General features: G+C 30.7%; 1 protein-coding gene across 4 annotated transcripts; it reads left to right on the forward strand.

The window, feature by feature from the left end:
• Window positions 1–3,180: 3,180 nt before the first annotated feature.
• Window positions 3,181–12,563, forward strand: LOC114172256 (uncharacterized). Of its 4 annotated transcripts, XM_085666174.1 has the most exons (10): window positions 3,181–3,389; window positions 3,490–3,556; window positions 4,789–4,891; window positions 7,221–7,387; window positions 9,358–9,464; window positions 10,661–10,825; window positions 11,058–11,133; window positions 11,808–11,866; window positions 12,076–12,215; window positions 12,317–12,563. In XM_085666174.1, exons 3-6 carry the CDS (start codon window positions 4,814–4,816, stop codon window positions 10,696–10,698), a joined length of 390 nt encoding a protein of 129 aa, XP_085522300.1. In that variant the 5' UTR covers window positions 3,181–3,389; window positions 3,490–3,556; window positions 4,789–4,813; the 3' UTR covers window positions 10,699–10,825; window positions 11,058–11,133; window positions 11,808–11,866; window positions 12,076–12,215; window positions 12,317–12,563. The 4 variants fall into 4 exon arrangements, 1 of the variants encoding a protein (XP_085522300.1); XR_014984386.1 differs by lacking the exons at window positions 3,181–3,389; window positions 3,490–3,556; window positions 4,789–4,891 and adding exons at window positions 7,727–7,770; window positions 7,878–7,937 and having other exon boundaries at window positions 7,143–7,387; XR_014984387.1 differs by lacking the exons at window positions 3,181–3,389; window positions 3,490–3,556; window positions 4,789–4,891 and adding an exon at window positions 7,727–7,770 and having other exon boundaries at window positions 7,144–7,387.
• Window positions 12,564–20,372: the final 7,809 nt, after the last annotated feature.

The following is a 20,372-nucleotide window of genomic DNA, read 5'->3' on the forward strand; positions in this document are numbered from 1 at the left end:
ACGTCAGGATGCAACCTTACCTTGAATCCTTACCTAGTTATACAGATGGGGCACCACCATGAACACCCACTAGCAGGGGCCATGGAATTACGTCCCGACCACTGAAGCGCGACCCCGGAGGTCTCACCTAGAGACCCCAAGGAATTTACACGCTGACACGGACCAACATTCATAACTCAGCACTACTAGCATATTAAAAGCATGTTTACAATCCCATACCCATCCATGAGATTTATTCCTCATACGCATCACATTTGAGTCCATACCACTGATCATCACCATCCCATGAGTCTAGGATCTCATCTCATGTCAATACCACGTCCCTTAGATTTCAAACCACACATTCATTTCGCATGTTAAGTCTCATACCAACCCATTCACCCACAATTCATGAATCATACCCAAGAATATACCTCATGCTCCGTTATATACAGGTCAATCATCATACAATCGTACTCAACCAAAACAGATCATTCAGGAAACATCAAACATCCAAAACACAGCATGGTCTCGCCCAGCATCTCGCTCAGGCTGAGGGGTCTCGCTCAGGCGAGATGTGCTCGCTCAGGCGAGCCTCCCCCTCGCCTAGGCGAGAGTACAAAGAAAACAAGGGCATGGCAACACGGGATCTCGCTTAAGCGAGATCCCTCTCGCTTGGGCGAGTTGCCTGCTCGCTCAAAAATTGAGCGAGCCGCCCGGGCGACATTTCGCGCAAAAAAACTTCGGCGAGCTCCCTGTTTCATCTCGCCTAGGCGAGATGGACTCGCTTGGGCGAGATTAACAGGTCTCGCCACTGTTCTTCACTGCAACAGCCATGAAAACGAACCACACCAGCATATAGAGTATTCTCATACATCAAAACGAAGGATAAAATCATACAAACAGAAATCCACACCGTTACAGATCAAAACTATTGGCAAACAAGAGCTCTAACTTCCCGTACCTGGGATAAGTTAGCAAACGACCCAACACGCCCTCGGCACCGAACGTACGAGCTCAACAACTCACGGAGCGAACGAAGAACTAAAAAGGCAGCGAAACAGAAACACGATATGGGTTACTTGGGACCCTAGCTGTGAAATGAACAAAGAAACAATGGAGAAGGAAGAGGCTAGCACAGAACTTACATGGAGTAGAGCACAACTTCGAGCTAGTTTGAAGATGACGAAAACCTAACCCTAGCAGAAGGGGTTGGCGGCTGCAGCAAGGTTTTCTGAAAATGCAAGAAGTGTGGGATTAGGGCAACGCTAAGGGTCTTTATACATTGGGCCAACCCTTAGGCCCACTTACAAGGGCAGCCCACAAATTCTAGGGCAGAAAAGAAATGGGGCCTTACACAAATTACATATGACATTTTAACTTTTGTATACTAATTAATTTTAAGTTTATAAGCATAATCTTAAATCAATCCTAAACCTAATATACAAAGCAGAGCATGCATGAAAATTAAGAAAACATTAAATTAAATCAATCATCATGCATATTCAATTCTACTAAATTAAAACATGTGTTTTTAATCAACACCTATAGATATATTTACTCCCACAAAAACATGCATTTCATTCAAAAACGAATGAGGACCAACACTAGGAAAACAACACCCGGTGACTTCATATAGGACAACAACACACAGTGAATTCATAGACAATTTTTGAGAGTTTAAGTAATATGTTAAAAATTTATATATTTAATCATTGTTATAAATGAAAAAAAAAAGGATCATTGACATCATGCTTTATAATAGGTGAAGAAATTGAAATTTTTGTGTTTTCATCTTCACATGTATTACTTTTAAAAAATAATCTATTCTTTTATTCTATTTAAAGTATAACTATTTAAAAAAAGTTAAAAAATAAAAAATAAACTATTAAAATTTAATTAAATATTGAGAGATGTAATTACTAAAAAAATTTTATGATAATCAAGTCATACTTAAAAATAATTATAAAAAAGAAATAATAATTAACTTTTTTTCTTTTATGTTCATGTGAAAAATTATTATACAAAATACTCATGAAATAAAAAAAATATGAAACTTATATTTTAGTATCAAACAAGAGAGAATTTTTTTTTTCATAATGCAAAACATGTGAGCAGAAGTAATGACTCTCTATTTAACTTCCCTATTGTTATTTTCAAAAACAAACAAAAAATGTAAAAGAATGGAAGATGAATAGAAACATAAATAAATCAAGAAGAAAAAGGAGAGAAAAAATATATATTAATTAGTTTTTTATTATATTTAATTTTATGTTTTACTTGTTATTAACATTGAATGACGTGTTTCATTAAAAAAATTAAATTATATAAAAAAAAATAAATATCCATATAATTTAATTTCCTTAAATTGTCATTATACATAAAAGGGGAAAGAGGGAACCCTATTACATAGGTTTATGTAAAACTAACATAGGGTAACCACACACGGTTACCCCTAACTACTCTAACAAGAAGCACACAATTTTAAAATGATAGTTTAGGATCAATTTAAACCACTTTACCCGTAGTAGTGAACAAAAGAAAAATTACATAGGAATCTCAAACATTACCTACGCTTGTTGTGTGGACCAGCACAACTTTCTTATCCCATATCTGTTTCGAGAGAAAATGACATAGAGAACTTGAGGTAATCGATATAAGCATTGCATTAGTATAGTGCCTTAAAAAGACAATAATTATTCTCCTTTCGATATGCTAAAAAGTGTTGTGTTATCTGGTTTTCAAATTTGTTCAATAATTCGTATTTTTATAAATAAGATCAATAGTATATTTAAATTCTTTAATTCTAAACTATAATCATTACAATGCTTTGATTTCATAATGACTCCAGATCAGCAAGATGATTACACGGGAATGGATTTTATTACATCATCATTTCGATATCCAAATTTAACGGTTATTAAATTTTTATTTCAATATATCCATCGTGACTGTAATCCTACTTATTTATGATGATTTTATTATCAATTAATTATATTTTATAAAATTATAAAAATATATTATTATCAAATATTTAATATCAAAAAAATAAAAAAATGTTTTTTTAATATTAATTTTTTTAATATCAAATATTTAGAAAAAAAATAAAATTTAATAATTTAAAATTAGAGTATCAAATAAAATGTTATAAGAAACGATACATTTTTTAAATTTGCTGATATTAGTGAAACTGTGAGACCCTCTCTTTTTCCTTTTCTGAAAACACTAACAATAATCTGCCTCCACACCACTCCTTCTTCTGCAATCCTTCTCTCTGCTTCCTTATTTTCCTCAGAGAAAGCTTGAGCTCTTGTCCTCCCTCTGAAGTCTTTTCCTTTTTTCTTGTTGCAACAGGTAAGCTTGGAGTCAGTGTAGAACCCTCCCTTCCAACTGAGCATTCCTCTCCTCGCGTAAGTTAAATTTTAGTTCTCAATTTCTGTAATCTCACCCTTGCCTGAGTTGAAATTCAGGTCTCATTCTTCTTTGTGGGTCTGCATTCCATTTCCTTAGGTTTTGTAGGGTTGTGGTGTCCTTTTGTTAGGAGTTTTCTTCTCTACGAGCCAGTGGTTGTCTAAAGGTAAGAGAAGGTAAGAGAAGTTATCTGTTTTTTCTAAATTCACTTAGAAATAATCTTTTAACGAATTGGGTTGCCTAAACTGGTGCTGGACTGATACTTGAATCACTTGTTTACACTGAATTGAGGTTTTGTTTGAATTCCTCGATTTTTACATGCGAGAATCAGATTGAGAATCTGATGTTTTCATCTAGGCGAGTAGCTCTCGCCTGAATGAAAATACTAAAAACTCATCTCGGTTTCCTGTTCAAATTGTTGCCTAGACTAACGAGTTTCGCTTGAGCGAGAGACAATCTCGCCTAAACGAAAATGCTCAGCCTAAGTCTCTGTTTGAATATTATTATTCAGTTAAAACTATTTCCAAACAAATTATTGTTGTTATAAACAATGTGTGTGTAATAAACAAAATTATAGTTGTGTTATTTTTATATTCAAAAGTTATCTAAACATCTATGAGAGGACAATATTATTTAATTACATTTATAAATTATAGATACAACCATAATTAAAGTTATGTTCGTGATATATATATATATATATATATATATATATATATATATATATATATATATATATATATATATATATATATATATATTAATTAGTAATCTGGTCCACCAATAATTTAATGTTGAATGGAGTATTAAAATATAAATATAACTTTTAATTAAGATTACATTTACTTTGCATTCTATTTGTATTTTATCGTCATCGTAATTAATTAAATTTGAATTGATCGAAAAAGTTAAGTAATTAAAATCTTTTTATCATCGTACAACAACTTTTTAGATTAGCGCCTTTTTAGGTGTCTACATATATCAAACCACACAATAATATATTTTGGCTTCAAGCAATAATGGCCTACAACACACAAGCAAAACCAATTTTTATCAAACAAAGTATGTTCACACCAAAAAAACCAGGATGTTAAGTGGCACAAGTTTCTATTTTTACAAACATTTCAGATTCAAGTTTTACTATATAATTTACTTTTGTTTTCTTTTTTAAGGATTAAAGAATAAACTGTTATATTGTCCAAATTAGATGATGATTTTGTAATTTTCCCTTTATTATATCTGTCAAAGTGTCCCTATTTAAGAAATTTGTAAAGATTCATTTATGTTTTTTTTACTAATTTGTTGTTGTTTATAAATATTAACAAGTTATATTGTTTTTACAGAACTTACTTATTCTGTAAGAAATGTATAACAATATTTTTAATTTTACGATTTCAGCTACAAACTTTGAAAGTTTTCTAATATGGAAGACGAAAAGCACAACCAAATACTGACTCCGTCAATGATTTTTTTAATCAAACAACATCGACAGAAGGCAAAGGTAGATTAAAAATAATACTTATTATTACGGTACACTATATACATGCATATATTTATTAAATGGATGAATAAAGATAGTCAATGTTGGATAAGTTATGTTTACTCGGTATTACGGTACACTATATACATGCATATATTTACTACAAATGATGTACAACATTTTACACCAGACAATGAAGAGGAAGAACATGAAATAGAAGATGAAAACCATTTGACTTTGCTGTCCATGTCAAGATATGACACTAATATCTAAATACTTTTTGTTTTGTTGAATACACACACAACACACACATATAAGTACACATAAAAAACCAAACAATATAATAGTAGCATGTGACCAATTATGATACAAAAGCACTTTACTATTTTACTAAAAGTCAACAATGGAATAATATAAAGAATTAACTAACATCAAATATGTCTATAAAGTGAAATGTACACATACATCCTATGTTTTTAAATTAATTTTTACAAAACAAATTTGTTACTAAATCTCCATTAGTCTACTTAGATTATTGTCATGAAATCGCCCTTCTTGGATGAAACTCTAATCTTGATGGTATCTCTTTCTTAAAAACCATTACAGATGCCGAATAGTTTCCATCCAGAACCTAAGTAACACTGTTTTGGATGGACCAACCCACCTTATATTGCAAAACCAAACCTCTCCTTTGTCATTGTATAAAATATATCTAATCCTATTCTTCTTCGGGGCTTGCCTTGCAAAGTCTGCTTCCAAATATTGACATGAAAAAAAAAGTTAGACATTACATGTACTCCTGCAAAACTATAAACTATACATATGTGATATCGCAAAATTATTTACCAATGATCATGACTTGGCATCATTGCCAGACAGAGTTTTATCTATTCAATAGAAGAAATTCGCAGGATCGTACTCCTCATGGAAATAACGTCGTTGAACTTTTGGTGGATTGGAGCAGTAAAAAATATCTTTGTATACATCAGAATATATTCTAAACTGAAAACTATTATCTCCTATATATTTGAAATGAATAGTATGAGGACTCTTAAACTTATAATAACCAACCATTTGCAAAACACCTCTACTAGTTTGTAAGGATCCACATTCATTTTCTTCTACCATCATAATGTATTGTCTACCGGATGGATCTATCATTCTTCCTTCTCCTACAACCATTTCATCTTTCCAAAAATGAAGAAACATATCATTCAGAATAATGAAATCATGTAAACAAGACATCAATGTTAATCAAGTCATCTATATAACAGTGAAAAAAGAATACAACATATTCCATGAATTTTTACCTTCTTTAGTTTGAGGGCACTTCCAAAACAGTTGAAGAAGTTTTTGGAAAAAACAGTTGTCACTCCATAATTACTCCCCTTTCCGGCACAATATTGTATCTATTCCCAAATCATATTAAAAATTTGAAACTCAAAACGTATCGAGTAACTAGGAAATGATCACTTCTAGATTATACATTTTAACTATTTTTTTACCACTAGCAAATGACTTACCATCCACATTATCGTCATGCACTCTGATAGAAACAATGTTTCCATTTCTATCCATTAATTTATAGCATCCCATTTTAAGATCTTTATCCCAATACAGAACACAGTTATCTTCAAAAATGACATCATCCTGGTACAACACATATTTACAGTTACATTTTCCATTAAAAAATGATGTATCATAAAGACAAGACCATTGACATCAACAGAGGTACACCCAATGTATTTATTCCAAAAATAGCATACGTCAAAGAACATCAAATATCCAATTAAATAACAAATAAAAATGTATAAAACCCTAACCTATCAATATACAACACTATTTAAAAATAAAAAACTAAAACGACAATATAAAAGTTTTTCTATTTCCAAACAAACTCTAAAAAGATTAACATATATACCAGTACAAAGTATAAAAAGACGTGTGGAGGACCACATAAACACAAATAACCCTAGACAACTGACTCAAACATTCATAGTAGATGATGAAAGATGATGGGGGACAAAACGCATTTTCAACAACAAATAGAAACTTACTTCATCAGGACAAAGAACTCTAATAGATGTCTGGAACTAGTCCACTACAAAAAAAAAGTTATTTAGTGGAGGTTTATTTGTGGAGGTTATAAAAGCCCTCCACAAATTAATATTATTTAAGATGGTTTTCTTAAATTGTTTAAATGCTAAAATTAGTGGGATTTTTTAATTTTTGGAAGAGGTCTATAACCTCCGCAAATCATTTTATACTTTTCATTTCCCTTTTATCTTTTTTCAGCTTTTCCCTCCACCACGTTTGGTTACACTCAGCCTTTATTTTTGCTTTGGATTAGGGTTCAGTTCAGGAAATTGGTCTCCGTCGTCGCTCGTTGGCAGTCGTCGCTCGTCAGCAGTCGTCGTCGTCAATCAGTGCTCGTCGTCAACGGCGACATTCAGTGAAATCGTCTCTGTCGTGGCTTGTTTGTTGTCGGCCTGTGCTCGTCATCGTCGACCTTCAATGGTACAAACTCTGAGTTGGATTGCCATCTATTGATTCCCAGTACTCATCGTTCTTCAATGTCCGTGTTCTTTTAGGTTGTGCTCATCACTTTATAATGTTGTGCAATGTCTAAGATTGGGTTCCTCTGTCTCAAATTATTGAGTCTTCTTGAGCCTCTGGTTGTCAAAAAATTCCAAGTGGTAGAGGGATTAGGGTGTAGAAGAGAGTGTTTATGAATGTCCTTATTTATTTTTTGGGATGTCGTTGATATTTGTGTGTGTATAGGCACCACCGTGAAGAGAATGACACTAGATTTTTCTTACTTAACATCAATTGCATATATTATATTTTGTTTGTCAGGTGAACCCAAAAGCTACCAACTAAATGATATTTGTTTAGGAAAGGTAATGATTTTTTATTATTCAAACTTATTTTCAATCTTGACTCATGTTTGATTTCTTAAAGTTATATTCAACCACATATTAATATGACTTTCTCTTCTCATTTTTAGGTTAGGAAAGAGTAGATAACTGTCTGAATTACAATTTTTGATCAACTCTTGTCCCCAAAGGTAATAAGACCCTAACTTATTGTGAGTGTGATGATGGAATACAACAGACATGGATGCCACCTGCACATACCTTTGGTCTTTTATTAAATTTGATTATCAATATAAACTATTATATATATATATATATATATATATATATATATATATATATATATATATAACTAAGAACACGTAAGACTAACTAGTTTTATAAATTAGACATTCCTAAGGTCAATTTTCTATACCTTATAATAAACTTGAAATTAATAATTTAGATGTTTGAGCTTGTGGATGTTTTAAAGCACTGAAAATTGTATTTTATGATGTTGAGAAAAGTTGGAAAGGAGAAAGAATTGGCGAAGGAAAAGATTCAAAAGTGTGATGTAAAAATTAGATTAGTTGTAACAGGACACTTGTGGCCTTGTTTTTAGAGGTGATTTGTTATTGGTAAGTACTAGAGAGAAACACAAGGGAAAGAGTGAATGATCCAAAACATGTTTGGTGGAACTAACATTAAAATAATGATGGAAGCAAACTACACCAAAATGGGGCTCTGCTGAAATATAGTGAAAAGAGAGGGATTTCATAATTAAGATGCCACACTAGCTTTAGTTAATTATTGTTAACTGGTGGTGATATTTGTTAGTATGATTATTTTTTTCTGATCATAGGTTGTACTATATAAAGCTGAATTTTATACTAATGATGGTGGAAACCTTTTGGAGCAAATTAAAATTGCTTCTTAAATAGGTTGCCTAACATAGTTTCTGTATTGGTGGTGGACTCTGCAGACTCCGCAGACTGTGAATTGACTCATCACCTAATCTCAACTAACATCCTGTTTTATTCTCTATCTCAACTAACATCCTAAATTTCCCTTTAGAGCATATTCTGTAATCTGTATTCAGTTCTTTGTCATTATGCATTGGGCATTGGCCTTTCAGTTACTTCTGTAAATAGTTTCAAATATTGCTAATTCCTGGGAAAGTTATGTTGGTTTGGATTGGTTTGGTTAGATGAAAAGTTTGGACATTTGATGTTTTACTAGCTGGTTGGTGGTAATCTTTTTTGTTAGCTGGTAGTAGCATAAATTTCAGTTATGGGTTCCTGATAGAAAATTACACTAATCTCCCATGCTTTGTATCTAGAACCATTTGTAATGCTTTGTAAATAAAAGTAAGGTAGATGTATGAAATTCATTTGTCTAAATAATCAGGACTTCCAGGGAGCTTGTCTTAGTTACTTCCTTCAGAATAATTAGTAATATGAAGTTCATGTGATTTTCCTTAGCTTTCTGACGTTGTGAAAATTTATAACACGAAATTCTACATGTTTTCAAAAGACTCTTTTAATATGAAATCTGAAAATTATGTACCTAGGATAAGCTTCATAATTGATTTAAACTAAATTCTGATGCCATGGACTTTTTGGTTGCATGCAGGAGCTTGAAGAGGATGTTTTTGATATTCTTGCCTTATGGGCTACTCTATTTTCTGAGACTCCAGAAAATGAAATTAAGAAAACTGCTGAATTGTTGTCAAGGATTTAGTAAGTACATTTTAACAGTATCCTGTATCTTTGCTGTGATCAAACTTTTATATAATTATCTTTACCTTTTTTTATTAATTGAATTTTTTATCCCTCTTATTTTTATTTGATTCTCTAAAATATAGAGATCAGTAAACTTGTTATCTTATGAGGTAAACCACGATTTTCACAATCATGAATATTGATTAACTTGGACTTGTTAAGTAAATTGTTTGGGTAAAGATGATAATTTTTTTATGTGAATGACCCCTTGACTTGGTTGTCCTTTTTTATTGTTTTAAATGTTTTGGGAGTACAGTTGAGAATAAGGACTGTATTAATCTTTCTGCGGAAGGACCTTCATTTGTTGTAGTTAAATGCCTGAATTTTTACCATCGGTGCCACTAATCTTTGTCTGATAGCTTGTTTTGCACCTTGTGTTAGTTTTAGGTTGTAAACATTTTGAGCAAATTTCTTTGTCTAATTATATACGAACTAGTGCTATTAACCGATTTTGATCAAATAATTGAGTAATAAAACATTTTGTACTTTCGCATTTTTAAATTTATAAAATGTAGTCTGATATATTATTTTTTATTTAAAAATGAAAATATTAATATTGCACTTTTATTAATTCTGTTTTAAAAATGAAAATATTAATATGTAGTCTGATTATGAACATGTTTTAAGTGCATGTTAGCCATTACAAAGAAAATGAACTTAAGATTTGTTCAATCGGAGTAAAACATCATTGCTACAAGCTAAGAATGGTTCATCCGAAAGTCATGACATTAAAGTGTTTTAATTGACCTGCTATTAATTAAAGTCATATATGAAAAAGACCAATTGGAACGTGTCATTCATTGTTAACCTTATTTTTATTTTTAATTGCATTTAGATCTTTACCATATAATTTTCCTTTATCAACCTCATTTCTTTGAATCTGAATCCAGGCCAAAATTGTTATTCTAAGACATTTATATTGTTGTTAAGGTTTTTTCTTATGAAATTTACAAGGTTAACTATTAATTATCTATCATAAATTTCTTATAACACCAATAATGCAGAGTCCATTTCTGAATAATATTTTTTTTGTTAACTTTCCTTAAGTATTTGTGGTATTCTCTCCAATCTGAGTTATACTTTGACTTCAGCAATGCATATATAATAAACTTGTGTTAATTTATTTGATAATAAGTTTGGTGCACCCTTGGCAGGTGAAGAACAAAGTAGAGTTGTTGAAAGCATTAAATGAGTATAATGTAGGAGATAAAGTGGTGTTGATGGTTCAAAGGGTAGTGAAAAGTTGGAGCTGCCTATGGTACTCGAGGAACAAAGTTCTTGAAATGTCAATTGTACCGAGAAAGGAGTTGATCTTTCAGGTTAGGTTGATTACTTTTAGTTACTTCCTATATTTGAATGCTCATCATTGGCATCAACTTCTTTCATTGTATGATGATATTTCTTCTTTTAACTGAAGCATGCATAGTTTTGATTAGCAAATGCTTCTTATAGTTGGTGGAACATCTATGTGACGCTTGCCTCTAAACTTTGATCTATGCTTTAGCCACTAAGAAAACTTAATTTATGCCATCATCCTTGTTAATGTCTCAGAAAGTTGGAAGAAAGACAGCCATTGTGGAGGAAGTTGCCAATTAGTTCAATCAAGATCAGTCCTGGAATGATTCAAGTGAGTACTATTCTGGTCTGAATTCTATGTTGGTCAAAATGTTGTATATTTTCGTGATTGAACTAGCAAAATGTTGTATATTGTGGTCTGAAATCTACCTGGTGGTACTTCAACAGCCTATATTTTCACTTTTTTGTTCCCTATTTTTTGTGATTGAACCAACACTTCTCTTTTCAGGTTTCAAAGTCTTATGTTGGAGTTGCTTTCTATTATTGTTACCAAGTTAATGCATAACTCTCTGTATGTGGTGCCAATGGTGTTTATTTTGTTACATAAAATGGATAAATTTGAGATGTATTAATCAGTAATTTGTTTTGTACCCTTGATTTATTGTGAATCTGTGAGACAGATACGCATTCTTTATGTATTTAAATGGTCTATTATCAATACAAGTTTCACTTACTGATGGAAACATTGTTTCTTGAATTAGGTATAGGCTTATAGCTTGATTTAATGTAACTCCTACTTAAACCAATTACTTCAAAGGATATTTCTGGAATAATAGTATAATTAGGACATTATTAATTAGAATTAACTAACTTAACTATTTTTAGTGGATTTGATGAAATTTATTAGTTGTTTCTTATGTAAAAGATCGGAAGGAGCACATTTTTCATCTATCTCAATGACTATGGTAAGTAAGGATACTGATTATTTATTTTGTATCTTTGCAGACTCACTTGGAGTCCAGGGAAGGAAAGTTCAAGCTTCTAGTGTAGATGGTTGCAGACAGGTAATATATTTTGAACTATTCCTTCTACTGAATCTCGTATACTTTCTGAATGGAAATCAACATCATTCAAGAGCCAAATCTCGTATACTTTGTCAGCAAATGTTCCTCTTTAGGTCTTCATGTGACAAAGTATGTCACTAAGACGAAGTTTAAAGTCGCATACATGCTACTATGTGCTAAATTTAGACTTTACTTTTCAATCTTTACAGGTTTGGGCAGGTCCTTTATCGGAAATCAATTGGTTGTTGCTCTCTGGAATCGGTGCTCAAAAGTTGCCACGATAACAGCTTCATGGGAAGCACTTGGGCTTGAATCTGGCATTCATGTTTCTGTGAGGGATCTGTGGCAGGTAAGCTAGCACACTTGCATGAAACTGCTTATGTCAGTCTGTTTTTCCTATTTATAAGAGCATATTATATGTTTTTTTGCCCCTTTTTTTTTATCTTGCAGCACAAGTTAGTGGCTGAAGATGCAGTGTCATCGTTCAGTGCTGGAGTTCTACATTTTCACTCCATTTACAGTATCTCACTCTGCAGAGTATAGCTCATACTTCATCCACTCATGTTCCATCTGTATAGTCCATTATGGATTCGCTGCATGTTTCTTCTCTTCTCTTCTCTTCTGTTGCATTATTTGTTGGTCAGACTCAGACATGAACGACTTAGAATAATTCGACATCTTGGGTTTACATCTCAAATACATTGTGTACAGGATGGTCTGGTCCCTGCTCATTCATCATGTTTACATAATTTCTGTACTAAAAGTTCCCTTGAATGGATTTTATATATTTCAGAAACTATGATCGAAGTTTCTATTAAAACTGTTATTAATGATTTTGTATTTTAGTTTTCAATGTGAATTTCAGTATAAAAAAGTCTTTCTATTTTCAACTCTCTAACCCATGATTAAATATAGTTATTTCCTGGCAAATTTGGTGTAAACAGATAACATACTATTTAATATATAAATTGCGTGATGTGTGGCCAAATGATTCTAAGTAATTGAAGTTGGCCTAGGGGCTGGAATGTGCCTGGAAAATTAACAATGTAACAAGATTATGATTTTGTTAGCAATAGAAGAGGTTAAAACCCTCCATAAAACAACCTCCATAATATAATTTGGATATCAGGGGTTGTTCAAAACCTCTGCAAATAACTTGTGGGGACTCTAATTGTAGAGGTCTAAAAAACTTCCGCAAATTAATTTGTGGAGGGTGAAAACCTCCACAGATCGAACAAAAAACTTCCACTAAATATTAATTTTTTTGTAGTGGTCCTTGAAGTAATGAAGATTGCTGGACACCATGGTTGCGAGAGGATATCAGAATATCAAGAGACTTCTTCTTAGATTATGTTTGACAATGAAGACAGAAAGTTAGTTGTCATTCCTTAAATGTATCACTTGCATGTTTTGTATTGTCGAGCTCTGTTTTTGGAATTTTGACTTTCTAAATTCTTTCAATATTTTCATTATTTGAATTTATTTCTTTAAAATATTATTTTACTGACAATTATTAACTTAATAAAACTGACAAATATATAACGAGCACTACTTTCACAATTTACCTAAATTCAATAAAACATTTTTTTTGTAAATGTTAATGAAAAATAATTATTATTGTTACATCATTAAAAATTAAAAATAACTACCATAAATTATAGAAAATGATTCAAATAATCCTCATAATTTTTATTAATTAACAAATACTAGCTCTGTAATTATGCTATTTTAAGATGTAATACATATATTTTAAAGCAACTTCATTGTTATATTGGGCATATCATATACGTAATTTTCTATAAATACTAAAGAAAAGGACAATGTTAAAATATTTTATCAAACAATGTATTACACGTTCAAATTTATATCTGAGCTAATTCAATTTTTATATATTATATTAATTGTTATAACTTATATAATATCTACAAGAAGTTTGTAAATGTAGATAAAGACTGTCATTGATAAATTGTATTATATGTTAACCATGACAACCTATATAATAACATTAAAAAAAATACATAATTTTCATAATTTATCAAATCAATAGTACATCATTGGGTTACAAAATAGATGTTCCATATCACTAACTTTCAACACCCAATTTCGTCCGGATGAATAAATTTATTTTTTTTTAAAAAATAAAACAATATATAAAATAAAGTTTTTTAGTGAATGAAAAATAAAAAAAATGTGAAAGAAAATTTTCTTCAAAGATTTTCAAACTTTAATTTTAGAAAAAAAAAGAAAAAAAGAGAGATGAAAAAAATGAGGAAAAAAAAAGGAAGAACCTAATTTGTTATCACATTCCTCTTCTTGAGCCCAACAACTCAACACATCTTCTACCTTTGTTCTGGTAGAGAAATTAGTGATATGATTCTAATAATTAAAAGCAATATCTCTGCATATAATTATAATCAATATTACTAATTAGGATATTACTGATCTTGATTGATTTTGTGCTCTTATTTGCTATGATTTGATCTTTATAATGTGCTGCTATCATGACCAATTCCTTCCTTATATTGTTCATTACAATTAAAGCTGAGATTGCATTGATATTGCAAAGTGTGAGTATAAATACGCACTCTGTCATGACCAAAAAAAAGATATTCTCGACACTTCTCTAATTCTTTCTCATCACCACTCTCACATACACACGCCATTTTCTATTTCTATTTCAAAAAAAAAAACATATTGAAGGAGGTGGAGATTCGAGAAAAAAAAAAGAGATTCTTTACACTCTCTCTTTCTCTCTCATTACCACCCACACAAATGCATCTTCTTTTTATTTCTCTTGAAAACAAAACCACAAAAATATTAGAAAAGGAGGGAAGAAAAAGGAAAGAGAGAAGTACAACATTCTTAGTTTCTTTTGATTTTCTTTTTCTAATTTTCAATATTTTTTTAAATCATAAATTTTTTTCCCATTTCTTTGGTGTCTATTTGACCGCTCACGTCACGTGATACCCATTTTAGACTTTCGTTCTTTTTTTTTTCTAAAAAATATATATACCAATCTAAAAAAAATAGCTTTCTTTATTTACTCCCTAATATCTATTTGGTTGCTCACGTCATGGTGACATCCACATCCACTCTCAAATATCTTTAAAAAATATATGAAAAATTATAAAAGATTAAAAAATGAAAAAAAATCAAAGATTAAAAAAAAGAATTTATTTTCAGTGTCTATTTGCCCGCTCGCATCGCGTGACACAAATGATAAAATAATATTAAAAATTTGAATGAATAAGTTTTCAAAATTATTAAAAAAATTAAATCATTTTTCAAATATTTTTCCAAATAGTTTTTCATAAAGAACTACGTAACCCTGATTCTCCATCCACATGTAAATACGTAGGAGCAAGGATTAATCCTTGCCAGGCCTAAAAAAAAAATTCTTTTATACATCCTTTTATTGTTACTTTTGGGGACATTAAATATTTTGAAAACCCACATCCTTTTTGCACGTTTAATTAAAGGTACTGTCATAGGACGGACAATGTGGGGTGCTAAAACCTTCCCCACACATAATCAACTCCCAGATCCAAAATCTGGTTTTTTTGGTAGACCTTGTCTTATCATTTTGGTTTTTCTGTAGTTTTCCATAATAAACTTTGGTGGCGACTCCAAACTTTGTTTTGTTTTTTACAAATTTTATTTTTGGTTCGCTGTCCCATCGCGATTTCGGTTACGACAAATGGCGACTCCACTGGGGATGCTAGAGAGTCAAACCATTTATTTGGATGTGCAAAATTGATGTGGTTTTTCTTCATATTCTTTCTTTCTCATTTTTTCTCTTTCTGGGTATGTGTATTTTTATCTCTTTTTATATTTAGAATAAATGTGTGTGTATATTCTTCTTTATTTTAGTATTTGGAATAATGTTCAGGTGGGGTTTTGGGTATACGTTGCATTCTCCCCTCACACACACACACACACATTTTGTTCATTACATGAGCGGGGCCCTATACTCGGGTCTAAGTTGCTTAGAATTAGAGGGGATTGTGTAGTAGTGCCACAGTGGATGTACTTCCCAAGTGATCATTGTGAGAACCCTAGCTAGAGTTTGTTTGCTTCATTAGTATTCTCACTTCTTGTTGTTTATCAACTGTCGTGGCAAAGGCCATGAAGTGGGCCATAGCTGTAATGACCTTGATATTTAGGTATTAGGGAAGGTTAAAATACCTTTTTGGTCCCAATTTTCGTCAAGTTTTTTCGAATACGTCCTAATACTGCTTTTGTGTTTAAATAGGTCCCAATTTTTGTCAATTTTGTTTAATTGGGTCCTTTTTTGCTAACATCGTTTAAATCATTAACGACCATGAATAGTGACTGCCACGTGTCACTTCATGGTTTTTTTGAATTTATTTTTATTTTTATTTTTATTTTTTTAATTTATTTTAAATTTTTTTAAATTTTTTTTAAATGTACACGTGTTAACCCAGGAGTGTGCCACATGTCACTTTGTGGTTTTTTTGAATTTCTTTTGAATTTTTTTTGAATTTTTTTGAATTGTTTTTGAATTTTTTTAAATGTTCATGTGTCAACGCAGTAGCGTGCCACGTGTCAAAGTCAATGTTCTAAATTCAATTTGGTCCCTATATTTGTTATTGTTCTTCAATTAGGTCCCAATTTTTGTTAACATTAATCAATTTGGTCCCTCTCCAAATTAAAATCAAATTTAATTTTTATATTAAAATTCACATTTTTATTAAATATTTTTATATAATATATTAAAATTCACATCATTATAACTTTGATATAAAAATTAAATTTAGTCACATCTTTGAAAGGGACCAAATTGGTTAATGTTAACAAAAATTGGGACCTAATTGAACAAAAATAACAAATATAGGGACCAAATTGAATATAGAATATTGACTTTGACACATGGCACACTATTGGGTTGACACGTGGACATTTAAAAAAAATTCAAAAAAAAATTCAAAAAAACCATGAAGTGACACGTGGCACACTCCTAGGTTGACACGTGTACATTAAAAAAAATTAAATTTTTTTAAAAAATAAAAATAAATAAATAAATAAATAAATTCAAAAAAACCACGAAGTGACACGTGGCAGTCACTGTTCATGGCCGTTAATGATTTAAACGGTGTTAGCAAAAAAGGACTCAATTGAACAAAATTGACGAAAATTGGGACCTATTTGACCATAAAACCAAAATTAGGACTTATTTGAAAAAACTTGACGAAAATTGGGATCAAAAAGGTATTTTAACCATTATATTAATTGTTATAACTTATATAATATCTACATGAAGTTTGTAAATGTAGATAAAGACTCTCATTAATAAATTAATAAATTGTATTATATGTTAACCATGCTAGCCTATATAATAACATTAAAGAAAAAGATATATAATTTTCATAATTTATCAAACCAATAGTACATCATTAGGTTACAAAATAGATGTTCCATATCATTAACTTTCAACATCCAATTTCGTCCGGATGAATAAATTTATTTTCAAAAAAAAATATATAAAAAAAATAAAATAAAGTTTTTTAGTTAATGAAAAATAAGAAAAATGTGAAACAAAATTTTCTTCAAAGATTTTCAAACTTTAATTTTAGAAAAAAAAAGAAAAAAAGAGAGATGAAAAAAAAGAAAAAAAGAGAAAGAAGAGCCTAATTTGTTATCACACCCCTCTTCATGAGTCCAACAACTCAACATATCTTCTACCTTTGTTCTGATAGAGAAATTAGTGATATGATTTTAATAATTAAAAGCAATATCTCTGCATATAATTAGAATCAATATTACTAATTGAGATTGATTTTTGTGCTCTAATTTGTTAAAAGTTAGAAACAATATTACTGATCTTGATTGATTTTTTGATATGATTTGTTATGATTTGATCTCTATAATGTGCTGCTATCATGACCAATTTCTTCCTTATATTGTTCATTACAATTAAGGCTGAGATTGCATTGATATTGCAAAGTGTGAGTATAAATATGCACTTTGTCATGACCGAAAAAAAAAGATATTCTAGACACTTCTCTAATTCTTTCCCATCACCACTCTCACATACACACCTCCTTTTTTATTTCTCTTTAAAAAAACATATTGAAAGAGGTAGAAAATCGAAAAAAAATACATTCTTTACACTCTCTCTTTCTCTCTCATTACCACCCACACAAATGCATCTTCTTTTTATCTCTCTTGAATAAAAAAACACAAAAATATTAAAAAAGGAGGCAAGAAAAAGGAAAGAGAGAAGTACGTCATTCTTAGTTTCTTTTGATTTTTTTTTTCTAATTTTCATTATTTTTTTTAAATCATAAATTTTTTTCCCATTTCTTTGGTGTCTATTTGACCGCTCGCGTCACATGACACTCATTTTAGACTTTCGTTCTTTTTTTCCCTAAAAAATATATATACCAATCTAAAAAAAATAGCTTTCTTTATTTACTCCCTAATATCTATCTGGTTGCACACGTCGTAGTGACATCCACATCCACTCTCAAATATCTTTAAAAAAATATGAAAAATTATAAAAGATTAAAAAATAAAAAAATCAAAGATTAAAAAAAGAATTTATTTTCAGGGTCTATTCGGTCGCTCGCGTTGCGTGACACAAATGATAAAATAATATTAAAAATTTGAATGAATAAGTTTTCAAAATTATTAAAAAAAGTTAAATAAATTTTCAAATATTTTTCCAAATATTTTTTCATAAAGAACTACGTAACCTTGATTCTCCATCCACATGGAGATACGTAGGAGCAAGGATTAATCCTTGTCGGGTCTAAAAAAAAATTGTTTCTTTTGTACATCCTTTTATTGTTACTTTTGGGGAAAATTAAATACTTTGAAAAACCACATCCTTTTTGCACGTTTAATTAAAGGTACCGTCATAGAACGGGCGATGTGGGGTGCTAAAACCTTCCCCACACGTAATCGACTCCCGGATCCAAAATCTGGTTTTTTTGGTAGACCTTGTCTTATCATTTTGGTTTTTCTGTAGTTTTCCATAATAAACTTTGGTGGCGACTCCAAACTCTGTTTTGTTTTTTACAAATTTTATTTTTGGTTCGCCGTCCCGTCGCGATTTCGGTTGCGACACTAACATCATAGTAAAAATATAAATACTAATGTTTGACAAAAGTAAAAGGTGCAAATACTACATGGATATTCAAATACATATTACATTGATATACTTAGTCCTCTCCCTAGAAATAACAAATTTTAGAACATCTCCAACTTGATAGCCTTTATCATAACATAATTTCTTCCACCCACTTGTAAGATAGCATTTTGTCCTTCTTCTATGTGCCCATTTGATCTGGCACAATGAACAAATTCTAGCACCGTTGACCAGATAAATAGATTTCGTACAATGATCTAAACCACCAACAACAAAAGAAGCTTCCAAATACTAATTCAATAGAAAACAAATCAAACGATTCAAGAGTCAATATCCAAAGGACAAAAAAGGTCATATAGAAATAATAAACAACACTTAATTGTTCACAAATACTTTGAACTGTTGATATCATTCCCAATAAGTGTTTTCACTATTGAAAAGTAGTAGTCATCTTCATCATGTGCCTTTTCATCATTAGACTCATTCAAATGTGAACTACCACCCCAAGTACTATTACTCAAATCTTTAATACAACCCATCTCTTCGCCAAACAAAGAAAATCCTCTAAACTTAAATTTGTCCCCCTTGACATAGTGAACATGTAGAATGCGATTTGTTTACAATTCACAAAAATCCTTCAGATGTCTATTACCAGATTTTATAAAAAAAATCATTCATAGTTCCTTCAATAGGAAGCATATGAATCCTGCCTTATGGATTCATCAACTCAATCATGTTGTTGAGAACTTTGTGTCCTAATACTTAACAAACAAATCATCCAATAAAGCATAATCCTACAAGACATAAAGATAATTACACGAATGCTAATATCACAAGTTGAGTAATAAAAAATTGCAACAAAATAGTTCATACTAACCTTCACACAATTCATATGAATCGTAAACCAACTGAAAAACAAGTTCCAGGTAAAATGATTCACAGAAGGACGTATTTGCACAAGCATAGGATATTTGATTTCAACATATGACATATTCATTATCCTAAACTAGAAAAATACAGAACCCAATAATATTATGCCAATATAATGTATATTGTCCAACTTATAAAAATCTAGAAGTTGACCCACACCGCAAAAATAACCCTTTTCAATCAAACCTTTTTCAAATGAAATTTTCAAAACATTCCCAACAGGATCCATGAAATAGTTGACTCGCTCACTCAACTTGTTCCCCAATAAACCATAAACAGTTCTTGAAACTCAATATATTCTTGTCCATTAAGAATTATAAACAACATTTATTCCAACAATACATAGAATTCCTCCATTACATGTAATTTATTCCAACGACAATAAATTTTTCTTAAAGACAAAAATTAAAAACAACAAATACACCTTGTCGGGATTAAAGCACCCTAAAGAACTCTTGAAAGGTT

This window comes from Vigna unguiculata, chromosome 9, assembly GCF_037176805.1.
Source record: "Vigna unguiculata cultivar grain cowpea cultivar isolate G323 ecotype 2 chromosome 9, ASM3717680v1, whole genome shotgun sequence".
Classification (NCBI taxonomy): domain Eukaryota; kingdom Viridiplantae; phylum Streptophyta; class Magnoliopsida; order Fabales; family Fabaceae; genus Vigna; species Vigna unguiculata.

Bases quoted from the DNA above. Each gene is read 5' to 3' on its own strand.
- LOC114172256 (XM_085666174.1), top strand. From the start codon at position 4,814: ATGGAAGACGAAAAGCACAACCAAATACTGACTCCGTCAATGATTTTT. The intron at 4,892-7,220 runs GTAGATTAAAAA...GCTTTGGATTAG, and splicing joins AACATCGACAGAAGGCAAAG to GGTTCAGTTCAGGAAATTGG. The intron at 7,388-9,357 runs GTACAAACTCTG...GGTTGCATGCAG, and splicing joins GTCATCGTCGACCTTCAATG to GAGCTTGAAGAGGATGTTTT.